Genomic DNA, 20,696 nt, shown 5'->3' on the forward strand with positions numbered 1-20,696 from the left:
CACTTCTTTTTTTCAGTGAGCCGCATAGCTTCTGGGATGAGTTCCTCGACCAAGGATTGAACCGGGGCCCTCAGCAGTGAAAGCACACAGTCCTAACCACTGGACCGCCAGAAGATTCCCAAAGTACACATTTATGTACACATTATTTGTTTAAAGTTAGGTTCACTAAACACGTTCCCCTTTCATATACTTCTGTGTAAGTAATAAAACAATATAGTGCTTCAGTAGTACTGAATACTTCAGCCTATATTTCTGCACAACTAAGCCCAATTGTGTGAGGTTTGCTTGTTTCTTGATTCTGCTCTATAAAAATGGGAGGACTCAAGGTACCAGGAAGTTTATTCCTAGCCAGAAAATAACAAAAAGATTTCTTATTCTCCTGAAATAGGAAACTTTGTGTTTTCATAGTCAAAATAATACACAATTTGAAAGGATTTTGTTTTTTAAAAAGTAGTTGAGAATTTTGATGAAATTCATTTATTTCAGTAGAATTAAACTATAAGCAGCATGAAAATGTAAAGTGCTACATAAAAGTCCACAATACATAAAATTTAAAAGGTTTCATTGGTTTAAACAGTTACAGGCAAAACAGACATGTTTTTTTCAAGCATGCAAGCTATTTTAACTATCCCTGTATGTGCTATGTTGGTAAAAAAAAAAAGTCATGAGTTACCTAAACCTTAGGATTTGGGAAAGGAGTCCTAAGCATTTATCTACCAGATCACACGTTTTTTCCTGGCCTTATGCTATAAATAAGGGATTGCAGCGGGGCTTTAAAAATAATGGTTTTCTGAAGAGGCCCTTTATCAGAGTGTTAAGAATGGCTCCAAAGACCAATTTTGTTCATTAACTCCACAATGGGGGTCAGATCGACAACTTAAGAATTTTTAAGTAGCAATGTGAGCTGAAAGGGAAGAAGCAAAAGATATGCCACTTTCAGATATGTGTATCAGGTGCTAAAAAAGGAAGGAAAAAAAAAAAAAAAGGGAGAAGCTGGCCTGGCAGTTGATGAGTGAGGGATGAGAGGCCAACTCAGGTAGAGGAGGAACTGTATGATGTGCCTTCTTCTTAATCAGTTTTAAGTGTACATGCACCCCATGGAAACATGCAACAATATCACACAGATTCAGGCTGGCTCAGAGGGAAAGCAGGGGAGATTGTTCCTAGCACACGATTTATCTCAGCATAGGCTGAGACATGGGGATGTTCTTAGGTGATAACGTGACCTGGTGCTGCCCAGGTGAGTCAGTGTCCTCTTGCTAGGAGACCACTGAACCAATATCCCTAATATCTTACACTCCAAATCAAGACTTCAGAACGTATTTTCTCAGGGCAATAAAGTTCTAAGATACTAACCTATAATTTTTCTGACATAGGAGGTCTTCATAAAGTCCTTAGGCTTTTAGACTTTACCAACTTCAGCTGTAGACAGAACAGTAACAATCTGTAAAGACCTTAAAAATGCTAATTTATTAAAATTTAAGAAAACTGTGCATTATATCATGGTATACAATATGTTCTTATTTTAGACACAAACATAAACTGGGCTATCAAATGAAAACAAATTGTCTAACAGTTCATAGAACCAAAGCTTTATGAGAGCAGGAATAAAAATGAAATTGGCCTTTAAAATCATTTTATAAATTGTTTCTATATTGCCCATAATAAACCACATAAGGACTTTATAAATATCACTCTCCAAAGTACTCAAGATACATTATGGACTAACTTTTGTCATCTTGCCTAAAACCTAAACACAATTTACAGCACTGAGTTGTAAAAAAAAACAACAATAACTTACAAATGCATTTTTAGAGCATAACCTATTTGAAAGTTGGGGACTGCCTGTATTTAAAAATTAAATCTTCATTAGCAATACTCTCGAGAGTGCCCTCAATGCTGCTACTGAACATGCTGAAGGCAATGTTTTCCTGTGATTATGTTCTCACCAGGCATTATTTACGACGGTAGTTTCAATTATCTACCAGAGTTTGTGGAGCTAGCTAGCACTAAGTTATATATTGATTTTTGCACTGAAAATGATCTCTTGGGCTTTGATTAGATGGGCAATTCTAAGTAGAGGTTTTTCTAATTTCTCTCACTGTTACATGGGCCCTGAGCTTTTCTATTAAAATGGTACATGAAATAGTTCAATATTATGCATATTCCTAAAATAATTAAATTTATAGTGATTATAAAGCTAGACATACAATACAACTCAAAAGACATACAAGTCCAAGTAGAGCAAACATTCAAATCTTAAGACCCTCCCATTTAACTTTTGGAAGAAAATCAAGCAACTTCCTGGCTTGGACCCTTCCTTCCTTAAATCAAAGATCTATGGAGGATTGTTTTCCTTCTTTTTTAAAAAAAATCTTGTGTGTGAACTGGAGAGAAGGGGATAACAGCATATCAAAGTGGTTACAGAGCATTATTTCCTCTTCAAATAACATCCAGTAATAAAGATGTAATCTCATTTCCTCAGAAATGTTTGACCAAAATAGCTACTTTCACCAAAGAATGTTTAGGACATAAAGTCAGTCATAGAATGGGCAATCCCAGTATCTCTCACATGAATATGTTTTAAGCAAGCTATTTGAGGGGTTTTATTTTTCCTTTTCAACTCTTATCCCTGTATCATTCTACATACGTAGAAACAGAGTACTCAATAAATGGTATTGAGTAACTAGTAATACTCACTGGAACTGAAAATCCCATCTTTTATCCAAAAATTTCGAAGGGCTATACAGAAAGTATCACAAATTTACATGAAGAAAAGCTTGAGGCATGAAAAACAACAAATAAGTTATTTCCCTGTAGAGCAGATTGGATAGAGAGACAAGGGACTTTGACTTCCAGTCCCTTAAACTACGCAGGACACTGAATGTCTAGAAATATTTATACTGAATTTATAAGGATCAAAAAAGGAATGAAGGGTAAATATAAAATAATTATTTTGTAAACAATTCTTAGATTATACCCAATGCAGAATGTTTAATGAAGCAGCTGGGTCACAGCTCTTAAGACACAAAACAATATTATAACTCAAAGTCAAATATGTACTCATTGGCCAGATATATTCGTCGGAATATAAGAGCTGCCAATGCCAAAGTCAAGATGACAATCAAGACAGCAGATCCGCCATGATCGGTGTGGTTGTCTCTTGGCTGCTGGCCCTGGGTGACATCCGGTGAAGTAGACGACCTTCTCTGACTCTGCTGCTGGGCCCGGCGCTGTCGAGGGCTCATGGAGGTACTCTTAGCTACGGGTTGGGCAGGCTGTTGAAGGGATGCTGCTGAGGGGTTCTGGGTTCCATACTACGAAATTTTAAGAAATTCAGTTTGAAACTGGCAAAGAAAACTTGTATACATACAGGCTATTCAACAGTACATGACATCACAGAGCAGTAAGGCAAAACTACCAGAATTCTCTGAATGCTGAGATGAGTAACTCCCCCTTCTGAATAAGCCAGCAACACAACTTATTCTGAGTGCTCGCAGGTGGAGGAGGAATTTACCAGCAACAAATAAGACAAGGACAGAGATTATCCACTTTCTCCACAGATGGCTTTGTACTCTCCTCCGGCTGCAACTCCAATAGTATCTGCTAGCATCTAAGTACTTCCCTTCTTTCAGGAGTCAAGGAGGAGAAGCACTTTCTACATAATCTACATGATTCCCACTTTCTACATAAAGATTTATCATATTCTAAATGGCAAAAAAGGACAACTCTCAATAGTGTTCTTCCTCCAATGTTATCTTACTACATCAATAATCATAGAACAGAGGAAATAATTTCAAACCATATGTTCTACGTAGTAATATTGTTATAAAAGTTAGATGTGGTTTTCAAAACAGGTTTATCCTTTCTCACAATCCCCGTCAACTGAATTGAACACAAGTCCAGAACTCTTTATTGTGTGTTTGAACTGTGTTACTTTATGAGTGTAAAGCATGAACTATTGTCAAGAGTACCCTGGGTATGTGCTGAGAAAAATGTGGAGGTAGGTATGGGAGACTCAAGTGTATCCTCTACTTTGGCACAGGAGGTGCCCCCTAAAAAGCCCTGGGTGTCAACTGCTTTCTATCCTTTCAATGAATGCTTGGTCAAAGCAAAAACACCATGTGGTAACAAGTGATTCAAAGTCATAAATGTGGTTTATAGACAAGAATGGAGAAGGAAATGGCAACCCACTCCAGTACTCTTGCCTGGAAAATTCCATGGATGGAGGAGCCTGGTAGGCTACAGTCCATGGGGTTGCAAAGAGTCAAACACGACTGAGCGACTTCATTTTCTTTCTTTCTATAGTTCCTTTTGGAGAAGGAAATGGCAACCCACTCCAGTGTTCTTGCCTAGAAAATCCCATGGATGGAGGGGCCTGGTGGGCTACAGCCTATGGGGTTGCAAAAAGTTGGACATGACTAAGCAACTAACACACACACACATACACAGACAAGAAAGCTCTACAAAATATGAATTTCATTTTGCTTATATAGATAACTTAACTCTACCTCTAATAACCAAAGTCTCTGTTGTATTGAAAACTTTATACTGATTATAATAGAGCCAACACACATTCTTTCAAATAAGTAAGAATGCATGTTTTATTCAGAATAACTTTTTAGACTGAGTAAATACAAAAGATTTTAAATACTTTTCATTATAGAAAATTGCATTATTTAGAAGAAAAAACAATCTAAAATATAATTCAAATACTTAAAAAAAAAAATAGGTGAGAGAATAAGCTTTGTCCTGATAACAGCTATAAACAGTAGGGGAAAAAAGAAGACATTACACTTTAAGTCCGACATCACCCCAACATTAAAAGATGTAAATAATCTGAGTTTCTTAAAACTATCCTTTGGAAGCACTCAAACGTGGTGACCCATAACACAGAGGCAGAACATGGACTTCCCTACTCCAGGCTCAGGAGAAAGGTGCTCACGGAAGAGCAGGCACACGAAGACCGCGTTTTATGACGTCTTACACTGTCACACTGTGTCATGTAGCGGTTTAATACTAATGGAGTTGAACTGAGTTACAGCAACCAAGACAAGAACACCATTGCACTTGAAATCTCCCATTCTTCCCACTGTTCAGCCAAGAGGACAAAAGTGTCTGATGAGCAAAAGTACTCAAGGCTTATAGGGAAATGGGTTCTTTAAAATAAAAAGGAAGTTGGTAGAATCAATCCAGAAACAAGCATTAGAGATTTACTCATCTTAAAGCTTTTATTTACAGGTGTTGTTTTTTTCCAGTAGTTTGAGTGGTGAACACAAGCCTGACCAGGACTAAAACAGGTAGTCTTATCATCACTAGGCTGCCTTCAGCACTTCATGGATGTGTGACCCTAAGCAAGTTATTTAACCAAAGACTCAGCTCCCTCTCTTTTTTTTTTTTTCCCCAGCTCCCTCTCTTGTACAGGGTAATATCCAGTTCAGTAGTTGTAAAGATTCAACAGGATAACAATATAAAGTGCGCAGAATACACAATTGCTTATTAAATGTTAGACATTACTAATATTACTATCGATACATCCCTTTGAAGACTCCAGATTGAGGTTAACAAAAGAAAAGTCATGACTTTGTTTAGGACTAATTCTCACAATTTTATTAGTATGATTAACATATTTAGAACAAATCCCTCAAACAATGACTTCAGATGATATTTTAGTATGTGTACTTCATGGAAATATTTATGTTGATACACTGCTTTAAACAGGTTCCTAAATATCAGATTCCTTTTGGATGATACATTACTGACTAAAACTTAGTGCTGTGATATTATGAAATTCTCCCTATTTTAAACAATCATCCTGGTAAAACTGTATGACTTCAATGTTGTAGACCCAGAGGACTCTAGATTGGAGCTGAAGGACTAACTTCAGCTGGACTCAGTTTTGGTGGTTCTTACTGAACCGCAGATGCAGAATCAACTTGGACTTGGCCATTTTCAAAAGACCATAGGTTTGGTGACACAACATTTAAATCATTGCTGTTTGCCTAAACTTGTTCAAACACATATCACAAAATGTATACTTAAGTGATAATCGTTTCTATTTCCTTCATTAAGATGAAGTGATCATTTCTGGGAACATAAAAATATGTGATGTTTGTATCCAATTAAATTACATTTAAATATATATGTCACAATCACACATAAGTTTCTTGTAATACATATAAAATTTTCTATAGTTTAGCATCTATAAGGGAGTTTTGTGTTTGCTTCTTAATACAAAGTGGAATGGCTTATTCAGAACCTTAATCTGGTGAAGAAGAAAAAAACCTGATAGACGGGAAGAACATAAGTCGACCATCAGTATTGTTCCCATTTCTACAGAGCTAAAAAATCTGCATCAAAAAGCAACAGATGGCCTGATGTTATCTGCTGTATTTAGACTGTGGGCAATCTCTCGCCCCCTCAAAGATAAAAAAACGTAGCTTATCTGGGATTTGATGTATAACATCTCAGTGAATTCATATTACACTGGCATGTAAAGCAGCTGCTGCTGCTGCTGCTGCTGCGTCGCTTCAGTCGTGTCCGACTCTGTGCGACCCCATAGACGGCAGCCCACCAGGCTCCCCTGTCCCTGGGATTCTCCAGGCAAGAACAGCAGAGTGGGTTGCCATTTCCTTCTCCAATGCATGAAAGTGAAAAGTGAAAGTGAAGTCGCTCAGTCGGACACGTGTCCGACTGAGCGACCCCATGGACTGCAGCCTACCAGGCTCCTCTATCCATGGGATTTTCCAGGCAAGAGTACTGGAGTGGGGTGCCATCGCCTTCTCTGATGTAAAGCAGCTACCCCCAGCCAAAACCAGGTTTCAATTACCTCCCTAGTGATCAAATTATATAATCACACTCTGAGATAATCTGTATGTAAATATAATTAAGAGATAAACTTGTAACTAAATGCAATTTATTGTTTTAACCAGAATTGGTATCAATTACCTACCTATACCTGTGAAGAAGAGTTCTGTGTTAGGTACTTTAAAATCAAAATGGGTGGTGATCACTTTGTAATGTACAGAAATACCAAATCACTACGTTGTGCACAGAACTAACATAGTCTTATAGGTAGATTAAACTTCAAAAACAAACTCAGAGAAAAAGAGATCAGATTTGTGGTTACCAGAGGGGTGGGCAAAACAGATGAAGGTAGTCAAAAGGTACAAACTTCCAGTTACATGATAAATAAGTCCTAAGGATGCAATGTATAATATGATTAATGCAATTAACATTGCTGTTACATATCAAAGTTGTTGAGAGTAAATCCTCAGAGTTTTCATCACAACAGAAAAAAATTTTTTTTTCCATTCATTTTGTATCTATGAGCTACTAGATATTTGCTAAATTTATTGTGGTAATCATTTCATGATATATGCAAGTCAGATCATTATGCTGTACACCTGTAAATTTATACAGTGCTGTATGTCAATTACATTGCAATAAAACCGGAAGAAAAAATAAGGAAGAAATCAAAATAGAAAAGACTACTGTAATAACAAAAGTATTGTTTGTGCGACCTAATTTACTAAACTTTGTCATTTCTTTACCTGTATTCCTAGTATATTTTTAAAGTGCCAATCCTCAGATTCATTTATTCAACCAACAAATACGACCTACTATATACAAGGCACTATGCCAGGCACTAGGGATACAGTGCAGTGGAGAGGCCTGATCCTCAAGGAACGTACATTCTGGGGAGTGAAATAGACAACAAATAATTGTAAAATAAATTACAACTGCAATAAGGATAACTGGAATATGCAACAGGGGACTTGACACAGATTTAAAACAGACTAAAGACATATTTAAATACATCACAAAGTATTAGCAGACTGTCTTTATAGGTGACTACTCTCCTCTCTGCAGTAGGATGGTTCTATTGTTTAAAAAAACTATTTATGACACAGAAAACAATTAGAATTCTAAAGGTGAAAAGTAATCTGAATATTTTTTAAATATTTCAAGCTAAAATATATATTGACTAAAACTAATTCACTATATCCCTCTATAACATATAATTACATGGGCAATACATAAAAACAATTAATCTCTTAGCACACACTTTTTTCTTATACCTCCTTTTCCAGTCCCCTCCAAGAATTTACTTTACAGCACCCTCTCTCCTGCTTTCTCCAACCTACTTTTTTCTACCCATCTCAGTCTCTTGAATGGGAGAGGACCACTCAGTCCCACTTTGTATTTGCCTGGGCAAATGTGTATTTGCCCAGCTTCTATTTCAATTTCCCTGACCCTTTAACATCCTCTCTAAACTGGGGAAGGGGGGAAAGAGGTGTCTACTCAACCAAACAACCTGTTACCAAAAAGACAGTTCATCTCATATATAGAAAGGAAAGACAATGTTTTCCCCCTATAATCCCAATTACTTAGCAACAATCCAGTCACATTTTCTTAATTGGTCTCTCCAATGACGAAGACCCACTAATGTTTAGACAATAGGTCAGGGCACAACTAATAAGATGCACAGCACCCATGGAATCTTTCCTTCAGTGATTATTTATTAGACACTTACTATGTGCAAGGCAGCACTGTCCAACAGAACATTTTTTGAGACGACAATAATGTTCTGTATCTATGCTGTCCAAAACGGTAGCCACTGGCCACTTGGGGCTTTTGAATGCTTGAATTGTGGCCAGTGTGACTAAGGAACTGAATTTTTAATGTAGCTTAATTCTGAATAAGAGCAAGAAGTTTATTTGGGAAGTGATCCCAAGAAAGCGTGCTCGTGAATGCTTAGTTGCTCAGTTGTGTCTGGCTCTTTGCAACTCTTTGGACTGTAGCCTGCCAAGCTCCTCTGTCCAGGGATTTCTCCAGGGAAGAATACTGGAGTGGGTTGCCATTTCCTCCTCCAGGGGATCTTCTCAACCCAGGGATCAAACCAGAGTCTCTTGTGTCTCCTACACTGCAGGCAGACTCTTTACCCTCTGAGTTTTAATAAGGTAAATATAAATTCAAAGAGCCACATGTAGCTAGTGGCTATTCTACTGGACAGAGACAGTCTAAGGCAAATCTCTGACTCCAGGCCTTTGCGTCAGTGCCTTAAGACAGCTTAAGAAACCTGCCAAAGAAGAGCACCTACTGAGAAAGTGGCCAATGTATGTATATTTAATTTTATTCAGAGTCTAGCACTATAGTGAAACTTTTCAGAAAAGTCATATCAATAGAAGAAAGGTCCTATTTACAAACCTAAAATTGTTTTAGTCCAGCTCCATTTAACAAAAAAGAAGAGTCAGAAAACATGAATAACTTGTTTAAGATACTATAATTCATTAGAGGGACAGCTTGTCTCGAATCTGTTAGGAGGACCAAAATATTCAGATAGTTCATCTAGAGATCTTCTCTTCCTACTGCAAATAATTATGATGGTACAGATATAGATGTAAAAGATAAGAGCCATACCGATGTACTTGCTGTAGCACCCTGGAATGTTGCAGGTATATCATCCTGTAAATCATTTAGTGAAAAAGAGTGGTTTAAGTCTGACTCAGCAATAGTCTTTCCAGATGAATTAACTTCTGCCTATAAAAAAAAAAAGATACACCCAAGAGCAGTGTCACAAGAGGAGATGTACAGAATAACCCACAACCTACTAAATTCTCTCTTGGATTTATTTTTAATTATTTATTTTAATTACTACTTTAATATCAACTATTTATCAGGTAACCTCTGAACACGCATGGTGTCCAACACTGTGCTGGTAATTTAGGAGGAGGAATAGACAGCACCTGTTCTCAAGGAGCTGTTACTTGGTGAGCGACAAAACTAATACTCATGGTTCACGGTCCACTTCTAAAAGCTCTAAAAACTAAAGTTTTTGTAATTTTTAGGCATAATCTGACATGTGAGGTTGTTAACAGTGTATGTATTTTCACATTAGTGTAAATATTCCCAGGTTTGCTGATGAGATATTAATAGACTTGATTATCAGGAGCTACCCCAGATCCCACTGTGCATGTTAGTGCAAGTTTAATATTTTCTAAAATCTGAAATTCTGATGTACAAGAGACATTTGGCCCTAAGATTTTCAGAGAAGTAATGTTAAGTACAACGGGAATCCTCAGAAGGAAGAAAATAACCAACATTTATTAAGCACCTCCTCTCTCAGGCACCACAATAGAACAGAAGGAAAAGCTTCTCCCAAGACCTGGACATGGAAGGGTATAAGAATGTAGAAAGGTGAGACAAGGGAGGAGGCAGCGCTGCTTAATGCAGGCTGACGTTTTTGATGGAGCTAATTAAATTCCAGAAGTAATTAAATGTTTGCGCAAAACATACGAAGAGCAAAAGGATATGAGAGATACGTCAGAATATTAATAGCAGCTATTGCGTGGGGATAGGATTATGCATGATTGTTATTTTCCCCTTATTGCTTATCTATAGTTTCTATAATAATAGTTAAAATTTATTATGCACCAGACAGTTCTAAAGTGAGAATCAACTCAATCCTTATAAAAATCAAACAAGTACCATTATTTATTTACAGATGAGAAAAAGGTACAATATGAGCAATATGTCTCATGTCCTACTACTAATAAGCAGCAAAGCTGAGATTTGACCCCTGGTAGAGTATACCAGAGTCCAAGCTTTTAACTATTACTATGCTATAATACTGCTTCTGAAAATATATTAGTTTTACAATAAGGAAAATAATTTGTAAAGATCTCAGTACAATGGAACTGTACTGCTTTATCCAAAATTTGGCTAGGCAACAAAAGGGTTTCATAGTTAGAATTTATTTACAAATTTAGAATACCTTAAAACTGATTTGTCTAGCCAGTTCCTTGGCTTCTTGGTCAGCCTGGCTTGAATCGCTTCCAGATTTTAAAGGCAACAGGATATCCTTCATGGCAAAGCCACATCCCTCACAACAGAAATCTTGTGATCTGGTAGGAAGTAATTTTTTGATGGATATAAATCAGATACTCAAAAGTTGATCTATCTAAGATACTCAAATACTGAGTGATTAAATTTAAAAGAACACTGGACAACTCCATATCACATTCCTACAGGTAAATTAGATAATTTGGGCAATAATTATAGTCCAAACAAATACACAAGTTAGATTTTTTTTTTAAAAAAAAAATCCATGTCAATTATTCCTCAACTTTAACTATCTGAAATTTAAAAAAAAAAAATCAGGGTTTAGATTTCATTTTTTCCCAATATACTACCTCTTTAAAAGAAAAGTTTTAGATCTATAAGACAGCATACAAATTGCTTAACTACACTGTCCTTAAGTTCACACACAACAAGCCTATATTAAGTCTGTGTAAAAAGTCCATTATAAAGCTCAAATTGGGAATTCCCTGGCAGTCCAATGGTTAAGACAGTGCTTTCATTGCCATAGGCGTGGGTTTGATCTCTGGTCGGGGAATTAAGATCCCATATTCTTTTGGTGTGGCCAATAAAAAATTTAAAAAATTGAATACTATTTACAGATATTTCCAGGGGAAAAACCCAACAACTCTACTCATCTAAATAGTGGTACAATTTGAAAGATAAAAGACAATTCATGGAAAATCCAGACAATGAAATTCATCATTCATTATAACAAATAGAAGCTCAAAATAAGTCTGTTAACTAGACTATTTCCTAATATTAATTTGATTTTCTATGCTTCCATTTTCTTTTTTTGTATGACTAGAAGTAAATCTGTATAATATACAGTTACATCACTAAACTTTTACAAAAACTATTTTGTCATACTTCTAGTTCAACATAATAAAACTCTTACATCTTGAGGAACATACTATTACATTATAAAGAACATACTATTTATAATTTCATGTAAACAAAACACATGTAAAAGCTGTACTAATTTAGTACTTACTGATGAATATTTTTTGTTTCAGCAAAAGTAGCCTTGCTGTCCATATCCTTTTAAGAATCAGTTGTAGCCAAATTATTTATCTTAAAGTGTGTGCACTTTTTTTTTTCCCCTCTATTTTTTGGTCATGCTGAGCAGCATGTGGGATCTTAGTTCCCTGACCAGGCAAAGAACCCTCGCCCCCTGCAGCGGAAATGTGGCATCTTAACCAGGGGACTGCCAGCGATGTCCCAAAATGTGTTCATTTTTTAACTGAAAAGTCAGATGAAGTTTAAGGGAGAAAATTTATTTTTAATACATTAGTTTATCCATAAGGACAGTATGCTACCATGGTTGAATGCAAAATCATGTTTTAGAAAGCCTATATCACAGACTAAGAACCTAGACTATATACAGTGAGAAGTCTAAACAAAAAAAGCCTAACTTTTTTTAACTTTGTTGTACATGAAATGAGCTGGATACAAGAATCAATTTAGAAAGTCAACAAAGAAGATCAAAACAAATGCTATGTATTCAAAGTACATACTATAGTCTGTGAATAGTAGCTACAAGGTATATTCCGAACTTGGGAATAACGCTTAAAAGAAAAGTTGCTGATAAAACAGGGAGTCTATCAAATCTTCCTGAGGGATAGAACCCAGGGATCAAACCAGTGTCTCCTGCACTGCTGGAGGATTCTTTACCGCTGAGCCACCAGGGAAGCCATGCTAGGGTAAGATATACTATCATTTAATTAAACATAATAGATCTGAAGGGTGGTAGGCAGCAAAGTTCAGAACAGGACAATGGTCAAACTCAAGAATTGGTCTCCACACTACTCCAAGGAGAGGCTACTTTGAATCTACTGGGTTATACAGACAGAATGTACCTGAAAAAACCTAGAAGGCAAAACTGCTGGGAAACTACAATTTGATAAAGAAAATATCCTTTGCTTTATTCCAGATCACTTGTTGAGCACTCGCTATGAGACAGATGCTACAGATAAAAAGATGATAAAGTGGGTTTCCTCCCTGCCTTCAAAAAGGTTTTTAAAATTTTCACGGAAAGCAACATACGTATCATTACTCCGGCTCTTTTCTACCTGTAACACTGCTCACGTGGAGATAAATGACCAGTACTGTCTTCTAGAAGATACCATGCCCTGTAGGCTGGTATTACCAACTACTTTTTAAAGCTAGATAGCATGAAATAAATTCTTTAGAGTCTGATCACTCCTGGGGAAATTAATACAACTAAATTTCTAAGACAGCAAAACTAAGACTAGATCTGTAGCGCCAAGGTAGGTCACACAAAGAGAAAGAGCTTATCTGCTAACGGCCATTATCTAGAATGGTATTCACATTTTAACAAACAAGGAAAGGCAAAACTTACTTTTTGGCAAGGGCTCTTCTTTCCTCAGGTGTATAATCTAGAGAACCTATGGCTCCCTCTCCTTTTGTTGGCATAAACCCAATGATGGCTAATAAAGCTGTTCTTACTGAAATAAAAAGTAAACATCAATCTAAGTTGCTTTGCAAAAGGAACTCAGACTACTCTGAAAGAAAAAAAAGACTCAGAGTTTTACTAAAGAGACACAAGTAGGGGACTGTATTAAAATGATACAAAAATCCCAATAGCAAAAAGCATTTTTATTATTTATTCAATAATATAAAATTATTTATCCAAAACAGCTCCAATCTCGAGAGAGTATTATATCTTATTATTATGAATTGACTCAAGTTCTGCAAGACTTGTGTTCACTGTAAATACTCACTGCTCCATGAAGGCTGCCAAGTTTCAGGATGATGTCCTGAGATGCTCAAACAGATCTTCTTGCCTACTTCAAATCGTCCATTAGCCTAGGAATAAATAAGGAATTTAAAAAATTATGTATGTGTGTGTGTAATGTTTTATACTTTATAAGCATAAATATATTTTACATATAAATAACTTTTTAAAGATAATTTTTAGATAATTTTTAAAGGATGGGATCTGTAAGGGGATACAGACTTTTGTCTTCTTATAGATACCCCACAAATATTTGTTAGATTCTGAATGAATAATAAAAGCTGTTTTTAGAAGCCGTCATAGCACATTTTGAAACTGAGTTCCACAACTGACATCTCAGTAACTGACATATAATGACGTCCTAGTATGGTGCTAGGCTCTGGGAAGGAGCTAAAAGAGAAGACATACAAAGGCTAGGGTAAAATCTAAGGACTGGCTGTCACCTAACTAGATCCTGGGGAGGAAGGCTCTGAGGCGGGAGTGCCTCTCAGAAGGACGATGCAATTCCATACAGGAACACAGAAGTGAAAGATGAGAATGATTTCAGTTTTGTCTTGGTGAAGAGCTACTGATGTGTCCAGCAGGCAGGCAGAAATACAGACGTGCTGATGGCAGAAGAAGATAATGCATTTCTGACACTTGACTTTCACAGAGGTAATCAATGAAACCATTTCATAGAAATTAGAGAAAACAGTTATAGTCTGAACTTATAGAATATCCATACTTGGGAGAAGGAGAGGAAGAAGAGGCATGAAGTTAGAATACAAGTTCCAAGTAGGCAGAGTTTTGACTTACTCTCTGCTACACACACAGGGTATATGACACGAGTTTAATAAATATTTGTCAAATGAAAGCTGGAGAAGATTTTTCAAAAGAGAGGAAGTGAATCAGAAAGAGCAAATACTGAACATCAGCATACATGATGATATCATCGATGAATAGCTGTGGCGTCAAATACCCTCCACCAGTTTCACCACGTACCAGCTCTTCCTTCAGACCAGCTGGCTCTCCCTACCATCTACCAACCGAAAGAAGAGACTCCTAACACAGTAGGGCCCCTCCAGGCCTCTTGCTCCAGACCTATTGCCAACATGACTAATTCTCAATATCACCTAATATTTATTAAGCAGCTTCCATATATCAGGAACCTGACAGTATGATTATATTCTTCATATACATTCCTTTTGACAACCGAGAAAAATGAATTTCAAAGAGATTATGTAACCTGCCCTTGACATGACGGACACGGCACTGGCCAGAATTCAGGTCTATTGGCTCTAAAACGAATGCTCTTTCCACTATAAACAAACACCATAGGGAAAAACATTAATTTGGTAATGATGACAATTTTTTCTTTCACCATTTGCTACTCCATGTGTATCAGAAGTTTAACTTAGATGGAAAAGGATGAAGACCGAGAAGAGATGGTGTGATTTCTCAAGCTGCTCTCTTGAGACTGGCGTAGTAAGCATGTTTCAACAGAGTGCTATGTGTGGGAACCAGAATACAAGAGATGACACTATAGAGTTAGCATGTTTTGAAGGTTACAAAGAGAAAAAAAGGCTACAGCTTAAAGTCGTAGCAGAGACATGGGAAGGTTTTTGTTTCATTTTTGCTTCTTTCAAGTTAGAGGATAATCAAACACACATAAATGAAAGGAAATGAAGGAAGGAAAGCTTTAACAATTAAGAGAGGAATTTACTGATGGAACAAGGTCCCAGGAAAGATAAGAGAAACCTGGATGTATAGCTTTCCTTTACATGGATATAAAATATGTGAAGATGGAGAGAAATTCTAAGATATAAACAGTAATAACATAGCTAACATTTATTGAGGACTCTACATCAGTTCTTATTCTAAGAGCTGCATGTGAAGACGAGGAAACTGTTAAAAAAAAAAAAAAAGATGAGGAAAATGAAGGACAAAGCATAAAGTGAAAAGCTGAAGGAGATAATGGGATTAAGAAGTACAACAACAGTAACTATCCTCTACTGAGTACTTATCACGTGCCAGACACTGAGCGCAGCACTTTGTGTCCACTAATTCACTGAATCCTAACAACCACACTATGGCAATGAGCTTCACAAGTACTTCTCAGATGCTTCAACTTCCTAGGAATTTTTTTACAGAAAAAATATAGTCCAAGGTCTGGTCTCCAAAAGCAAAGTTATAATAATAACGATCTACTTTATTTCTTAATGAAAAGGAATATGCACACTACACTTTACAGCCGCCAGGAAGCATTCCAAAAAGCCGAGAATTCTTACCGTTAGGAGAATAATGCTTGGTGGTTTCATGGGATACTCTGGTGGCAGTACTATTCGTCCATGATAAACTCCTCCATCAAAATCAGAATCTGGGGGCCCTCTAACTGTGAAGTGCCATTCAAAAAGATTATCCTGAACAAAAACAATAAGCACCAAGCGATCAAGAACATCGAAAAGTTGGATTGTTTCTACCAGTGAGTATTAGAAACATTACTGGGTGAGAAAAATTAACATTTTATACTATTCTAACGCACAATGTCTCAAGTATAAAAGTTATAAGTAAAAGCTATTTAATCTAGCTTTCATGTCACATAAGAGCTAAAATATTTTTTTAATGCATTTTAAAACACAAGAGCACCGTTTTCGTTGCTGTTGTTTAGTCGCTAAGTCTTGTCCAACTCTTTTGCGACCCCATGGACTGTCCATGGGATTCTCCAGGCAAGAAAACTGGAGTGGGGTGCCATTTCCTTCTCTAGGGGATCTTCCTGACTCAGGGATCAAACTCATGTCTCCTATATTGGCAGGTGGATTCCTTGCCACTGAGTCACCAGAGAAGCCCCCCGAGCACCATTACATGTTCATAAATAAGATTATAGATTTACATACTTCTTATTACATTAGCTCCATTTATTTTTTCTGAAAAATATCTTCTGGACCCTGAAGTTTTAATATGGACTAACTGCTTGACACATTCCAAAATTCTTCACTTGAATGTCTCCCGGGTTTACTGGAATTTCAATCTTCCTTTGTATGTTTCATTCAGTTTTTGCATTATTTTGGTGTGGTTTATTGTCAACTAAATTTCTCTGAAAGGAATATAAGGAAGAAAATCTGTGCTCTTGTATGTCTAAAAATATATTTATTTTGAGTTCATGCTTTACCATTTTTTGGATGTGGATTTACTTAATTAATTAAGTTATTTTTATTAAAAATTTACTTTTATTAAATTATTATTTGATCTAAAAATATTATAGACTTAATTAAACTGATAAATAACCCCTGAATCCCAATTAGTGAAAATTATTATTTATATAATCAAATAATTTACTATAAATTTGGATTATTTTAGCAAACTTTCCAAATTTATCCCTCATAGATGCTGAAAAGCTTATTAGTAAGTGGTCAGTTAACTCAGTCCATGGGGTCTCGAAGAGTCGGACACCGGACATGACTGAGCGACTTCACTTTCACTTTTCACTTTCATGCATTGGAAAAGGAAATGGCAACCCACTCCAGTGTTCTTGCCTGGAGAATCCCAGGGATGGGGAGCCTGGTGGGCTGCTGTCTGTGGGGTCGCACAGAGTTGGACACGACTGAAGTGACTTAGCAGCAGCAGCAGCAGTTAACTCATAGGCTGTTAACATTATATGTTAATATCATCGGTTACCAAGTACTTCATAGTTTGCAAAATACTTGCACGAACATTATTACATTTTAGTCTCACCATTACCATGAAAATGATACTGGGCACATTTAAATGCCCTCCTTTCACAGACTGGAAGACTGAGGAAGAGGTAGAGATGTTTGTACAAAAAGCCCAAACTAGCTGCGGAGACCCCTCAAGGGGCTACGTCTCCCAAATAAAGTCTGGAGTTCTTTCCACTTTTCCTCCCTCATATCTAAACTAATTTAGTATCTGAGGCCCTCCCCCCTTTTCTTAGCTGAGCTGTGGCATGGGGGATCTTAGTTCCCCAATCAGGGATTGAACTCCTGCCGTGGAAGATTGGAGTCTTAACCATTGGACCAACAGGAAAGTCCCTGAGACCCATTTTATAGAGACCAGAAATCTGCTTCTTCTAAAACATCTGATTCTGAATGGCTAATAGAAATACTCAGTGTATACCTTAAACTAACACAACATTGTAAATAACTGTACTTCAATTTTTAATGGTTTAAAAAAATACTCAGAAAATATAGGGAATAAAATATATCAATAAAGCATACCAAACACATTTATAATGATTCAATGCAGTGAAAAAATAATTTTAAGAAACTCAGAAGACAGAGATAGAAACTAACCTCTAAAGGCTGTGCATGGTAATGATCTGTGGGATCTTTCAATTCTGCTGCTTCTTTCATCAAACGTTTAACAGCTAAAACAAAATTCACAAGATAGAGACATTTCAAATAAACTTTTTCCATGTGATTAGCAGATTTACAGACCTAATGAATAAGTTCCTACTTCAACAAAAAACGTGCAGAGGACTTATTCAATACAGCATATGATTTAATTATGCGATAATAGTAATAATGGGGGAAGAAAAGGCAGCTAGGCACTAGAAGAGTTACATATTAAATTAAATATATAGGGAAGTTTCAAAGAGACACTATTTTTCTCTAGTAAGTACTATTATACACTCCTTATTAGGTAGCACTCAAATATTAACTCATGTAATCTTCAAAACAGCTGAGATAGGTGCTGTTTTTATCCCCATTTTCCAGATGAAGAAACTGAGACATGGAGAGATTACACATGTCCAAGGTTACACAGCTGGTAGATGACAGAACTAGGATTTCAACACAGGCAGTCCAACTGTACCTCGTTAAAAGATCTCCATTGTCAAGAAACATGGCCTCTGGCATTCATGCTCATGAACAGTAAACCCCCTAAAATCCTCAACCTCAGGACTTTCCACTCAGTATCTTCTTTGACTTAATGGCACTGTCCTGACGTCACCGAATCTCCATAGCCCTAAATGAATTCCTGTTTGAAATGATTTCTTTGCTAAATTAAAACCTCCAATCCACTGACCCCACAACTTTCTTAACGCTACCTACACCTATACTCACTTCTCTCTCTATCCATGCTCTTGGCTCTTAGACGTTCCCCTTTCATACTCCCCTAATAAATTCAATTCTAACTGAGCCAACCCAACCATCTTCTAATTTGGAGTCTATACCCAAACAGCTAAGCATTACTGAACAGGGTTTAAAAAGTCACAGAGACAGGCCCACTGATGCTATTATAGAGGTATTATTAACAACCTCGGCTGGGACATGGAGTGCCTCATCCAATGCCACACAATGTTCTATTTCTCCAGTAAACCCCACCCAACACCTTCCAACTAGTGCCCCAAGACTATTTCACACCTATTCACTCTCTTCTCTTCCACCTCTTTCAGTTAATGGCACAGACTTTATCCCCATGATAAACAACGTGAGCAGCCTACGACAGTTTAGAGTCCTATGTGTATCTGTACCCTCTTTCCTATCCTATTGGTTCATAAAGGTCAATCCTTTGATCCCAGCCCCCTCACCCTCAAGCTTTAGATGCTAAAAAAGAAAGTCAGGATACTGGTGTAGGATACAGGATAGCAAAGCCAGAGAAACACCAGATAGCTGAAGGCTCTCTGAAACTCTGCTTGAGAACAAACTAACACAGTTTAACACGTGCTATGAGAGAGGTATGCACCAGGTGGGCACCTAACCTGAGAGCAGACAGAAGAGAAAAGGGGTCAGGTGCTGAGATCTGAAAGAAAGACAGTAGGAATTACCCAGCTAGGTATAATAAGCAAAGGAAACAAAAAAAGTAAATGTGCAGTGGCACAGATAGGCATGCTATGGGGAGAGGTTACCTGAGAAGCAACTCACACATAAACAACCAAACAGTTCCTTATGTATCAGGACTTTTGCATAAAATTTCATTTTAATCAAGGGTTCCTAAGCTGGAAAAAATATTCTTAAGTCACTATCCTATTCCATAACTATTAATATTCTTTTCCATCTCCCACTCTGAACTAAGCCCTATAGGCAGAGAATTTGTTCATCTGATCAGTAAATATTCACTAAGCTCATACTAGATGCTATGTGTGCTAAGTTGCTTCAGTGGTGTCTGACTCTGCAGAGCAGATGCTATAGCTACAAGTAAACTAAAATACAGTTTCTGTTATCAAGGAGCTTATAGTCTGGGGGGGAGGAGTCAATGCAAACAATACAATAAATGTTTTATTAGAAACATGCATATATTGAGACCCAATTTCTCCCCACCCTCCACCCCCGAGTTCTAGTCACTCAGCTTTGTTCAGTTCTTTGCACACACTCTACCTTCTACTTCAGACCTTCCTTCCGCACCAGTTCCTCAGCCTGCAGCGCTGCTCCTCCTCCCATCCCCCACTTCATCGAGTCTAGCTCTCACTAAGGCAATGGCACCCCACTCCAGTACTCTTGCCCGGAAAATCCCACGGACGGAGGAGCCTGGTAGGCTGCAGTCCATGGGGTCGCTAAGAGTCGGATACGACTGGGTGACTTCACTTTCACTTTTCACTTTCATGCACTGGAGAAGGAAATGGCAACCCACTCCAGTGTTCTTGCCTGGAGAATCCCAGGGACAGCGGAGCCTGGTGGGCTGCCGTCTGTGGGGTCACACAGAGTGGGACACGACTGAAGTGACTTAGCAGCTTAGCAGCAGACCTTTAAGAAATTTACTCAGAAGGGTCTCCTTGATACCTTCCTTTGTCCACTCTCAGAGGAGTGACTAGAGATTCCTATCGGGACACATAAAAGTCCCTGAGGAGTCCTGGGAGGAGAGTGGACGCCAGGAATGCTCTCCGAGTTATTTCTAGTGGTCAATCAGGTTTGGAAACCACCGCTCTGGAGACGTTGAATCCCCTTGCATAAGTCCTCACAACACTCTATAATTTCTCTTTTATAAAGTTCACCTCTCACTGGTGATTAACACCTGTCTTTTGTGCTCAATAACAACATCTACTTCACTGAAGTCTCCTCAGGACTTAGCACACAGTAAACACTCATATATTAGCTGAAATGAATGTATCTTCCCCCAACAAAACTCTCTCCAAGGATCTGATTAA

General features: G+C 37.4%; 1 protein-coding gene across 1 annotated transcript; it reads right to left on the reverse strand.

Annotated features, from left to right (window-relative positions):
• Positions 1-461: 461 nt before the first annotated feature.
• Positions 462-20,043, reverse strand: UBE2J1 (ubiquitin-conjugating enzyme E2, J1). Its single transcript, XM_010834703.1, has 7 exons — positions 17,905-20,043; positions 15,886-16,017; positions 13,605-13,689; positions 13,223-13,328; positions 10,778-10,907; positions 9,424-9,543; positions 462-3,317 (listed from the first exon to the last, which is right to left on the reverse strand). Exons 1-7 carry the CDS (start codon positions 18,025-18,027, stop codon positions 3,039-3,041), a joined length of 975 nt encoding a protein of 324 aa, XP_010833005.1. The 5' UTR covers positions 18,028-20,043; the 3' UTR covers positions 462-3,038.
• Positions 20,044-20,696: the final 653 nt, after the last annotated feature.

Source organism: Bison bison, unplaced genomic scaffold (genome assembly GCF_000754665.1).
Source record: "Bison bison bison isolate TAMUID 2011002044 unplaced genomic scaffold, Bison_UMD1.0 scf7180017864035, whole genome shotgun sequence".
NCBI lineage: Eukaryota > Metazoa > Chordata > Mammalia > Artiodactyla > Bovidae > Bison > Bison bison.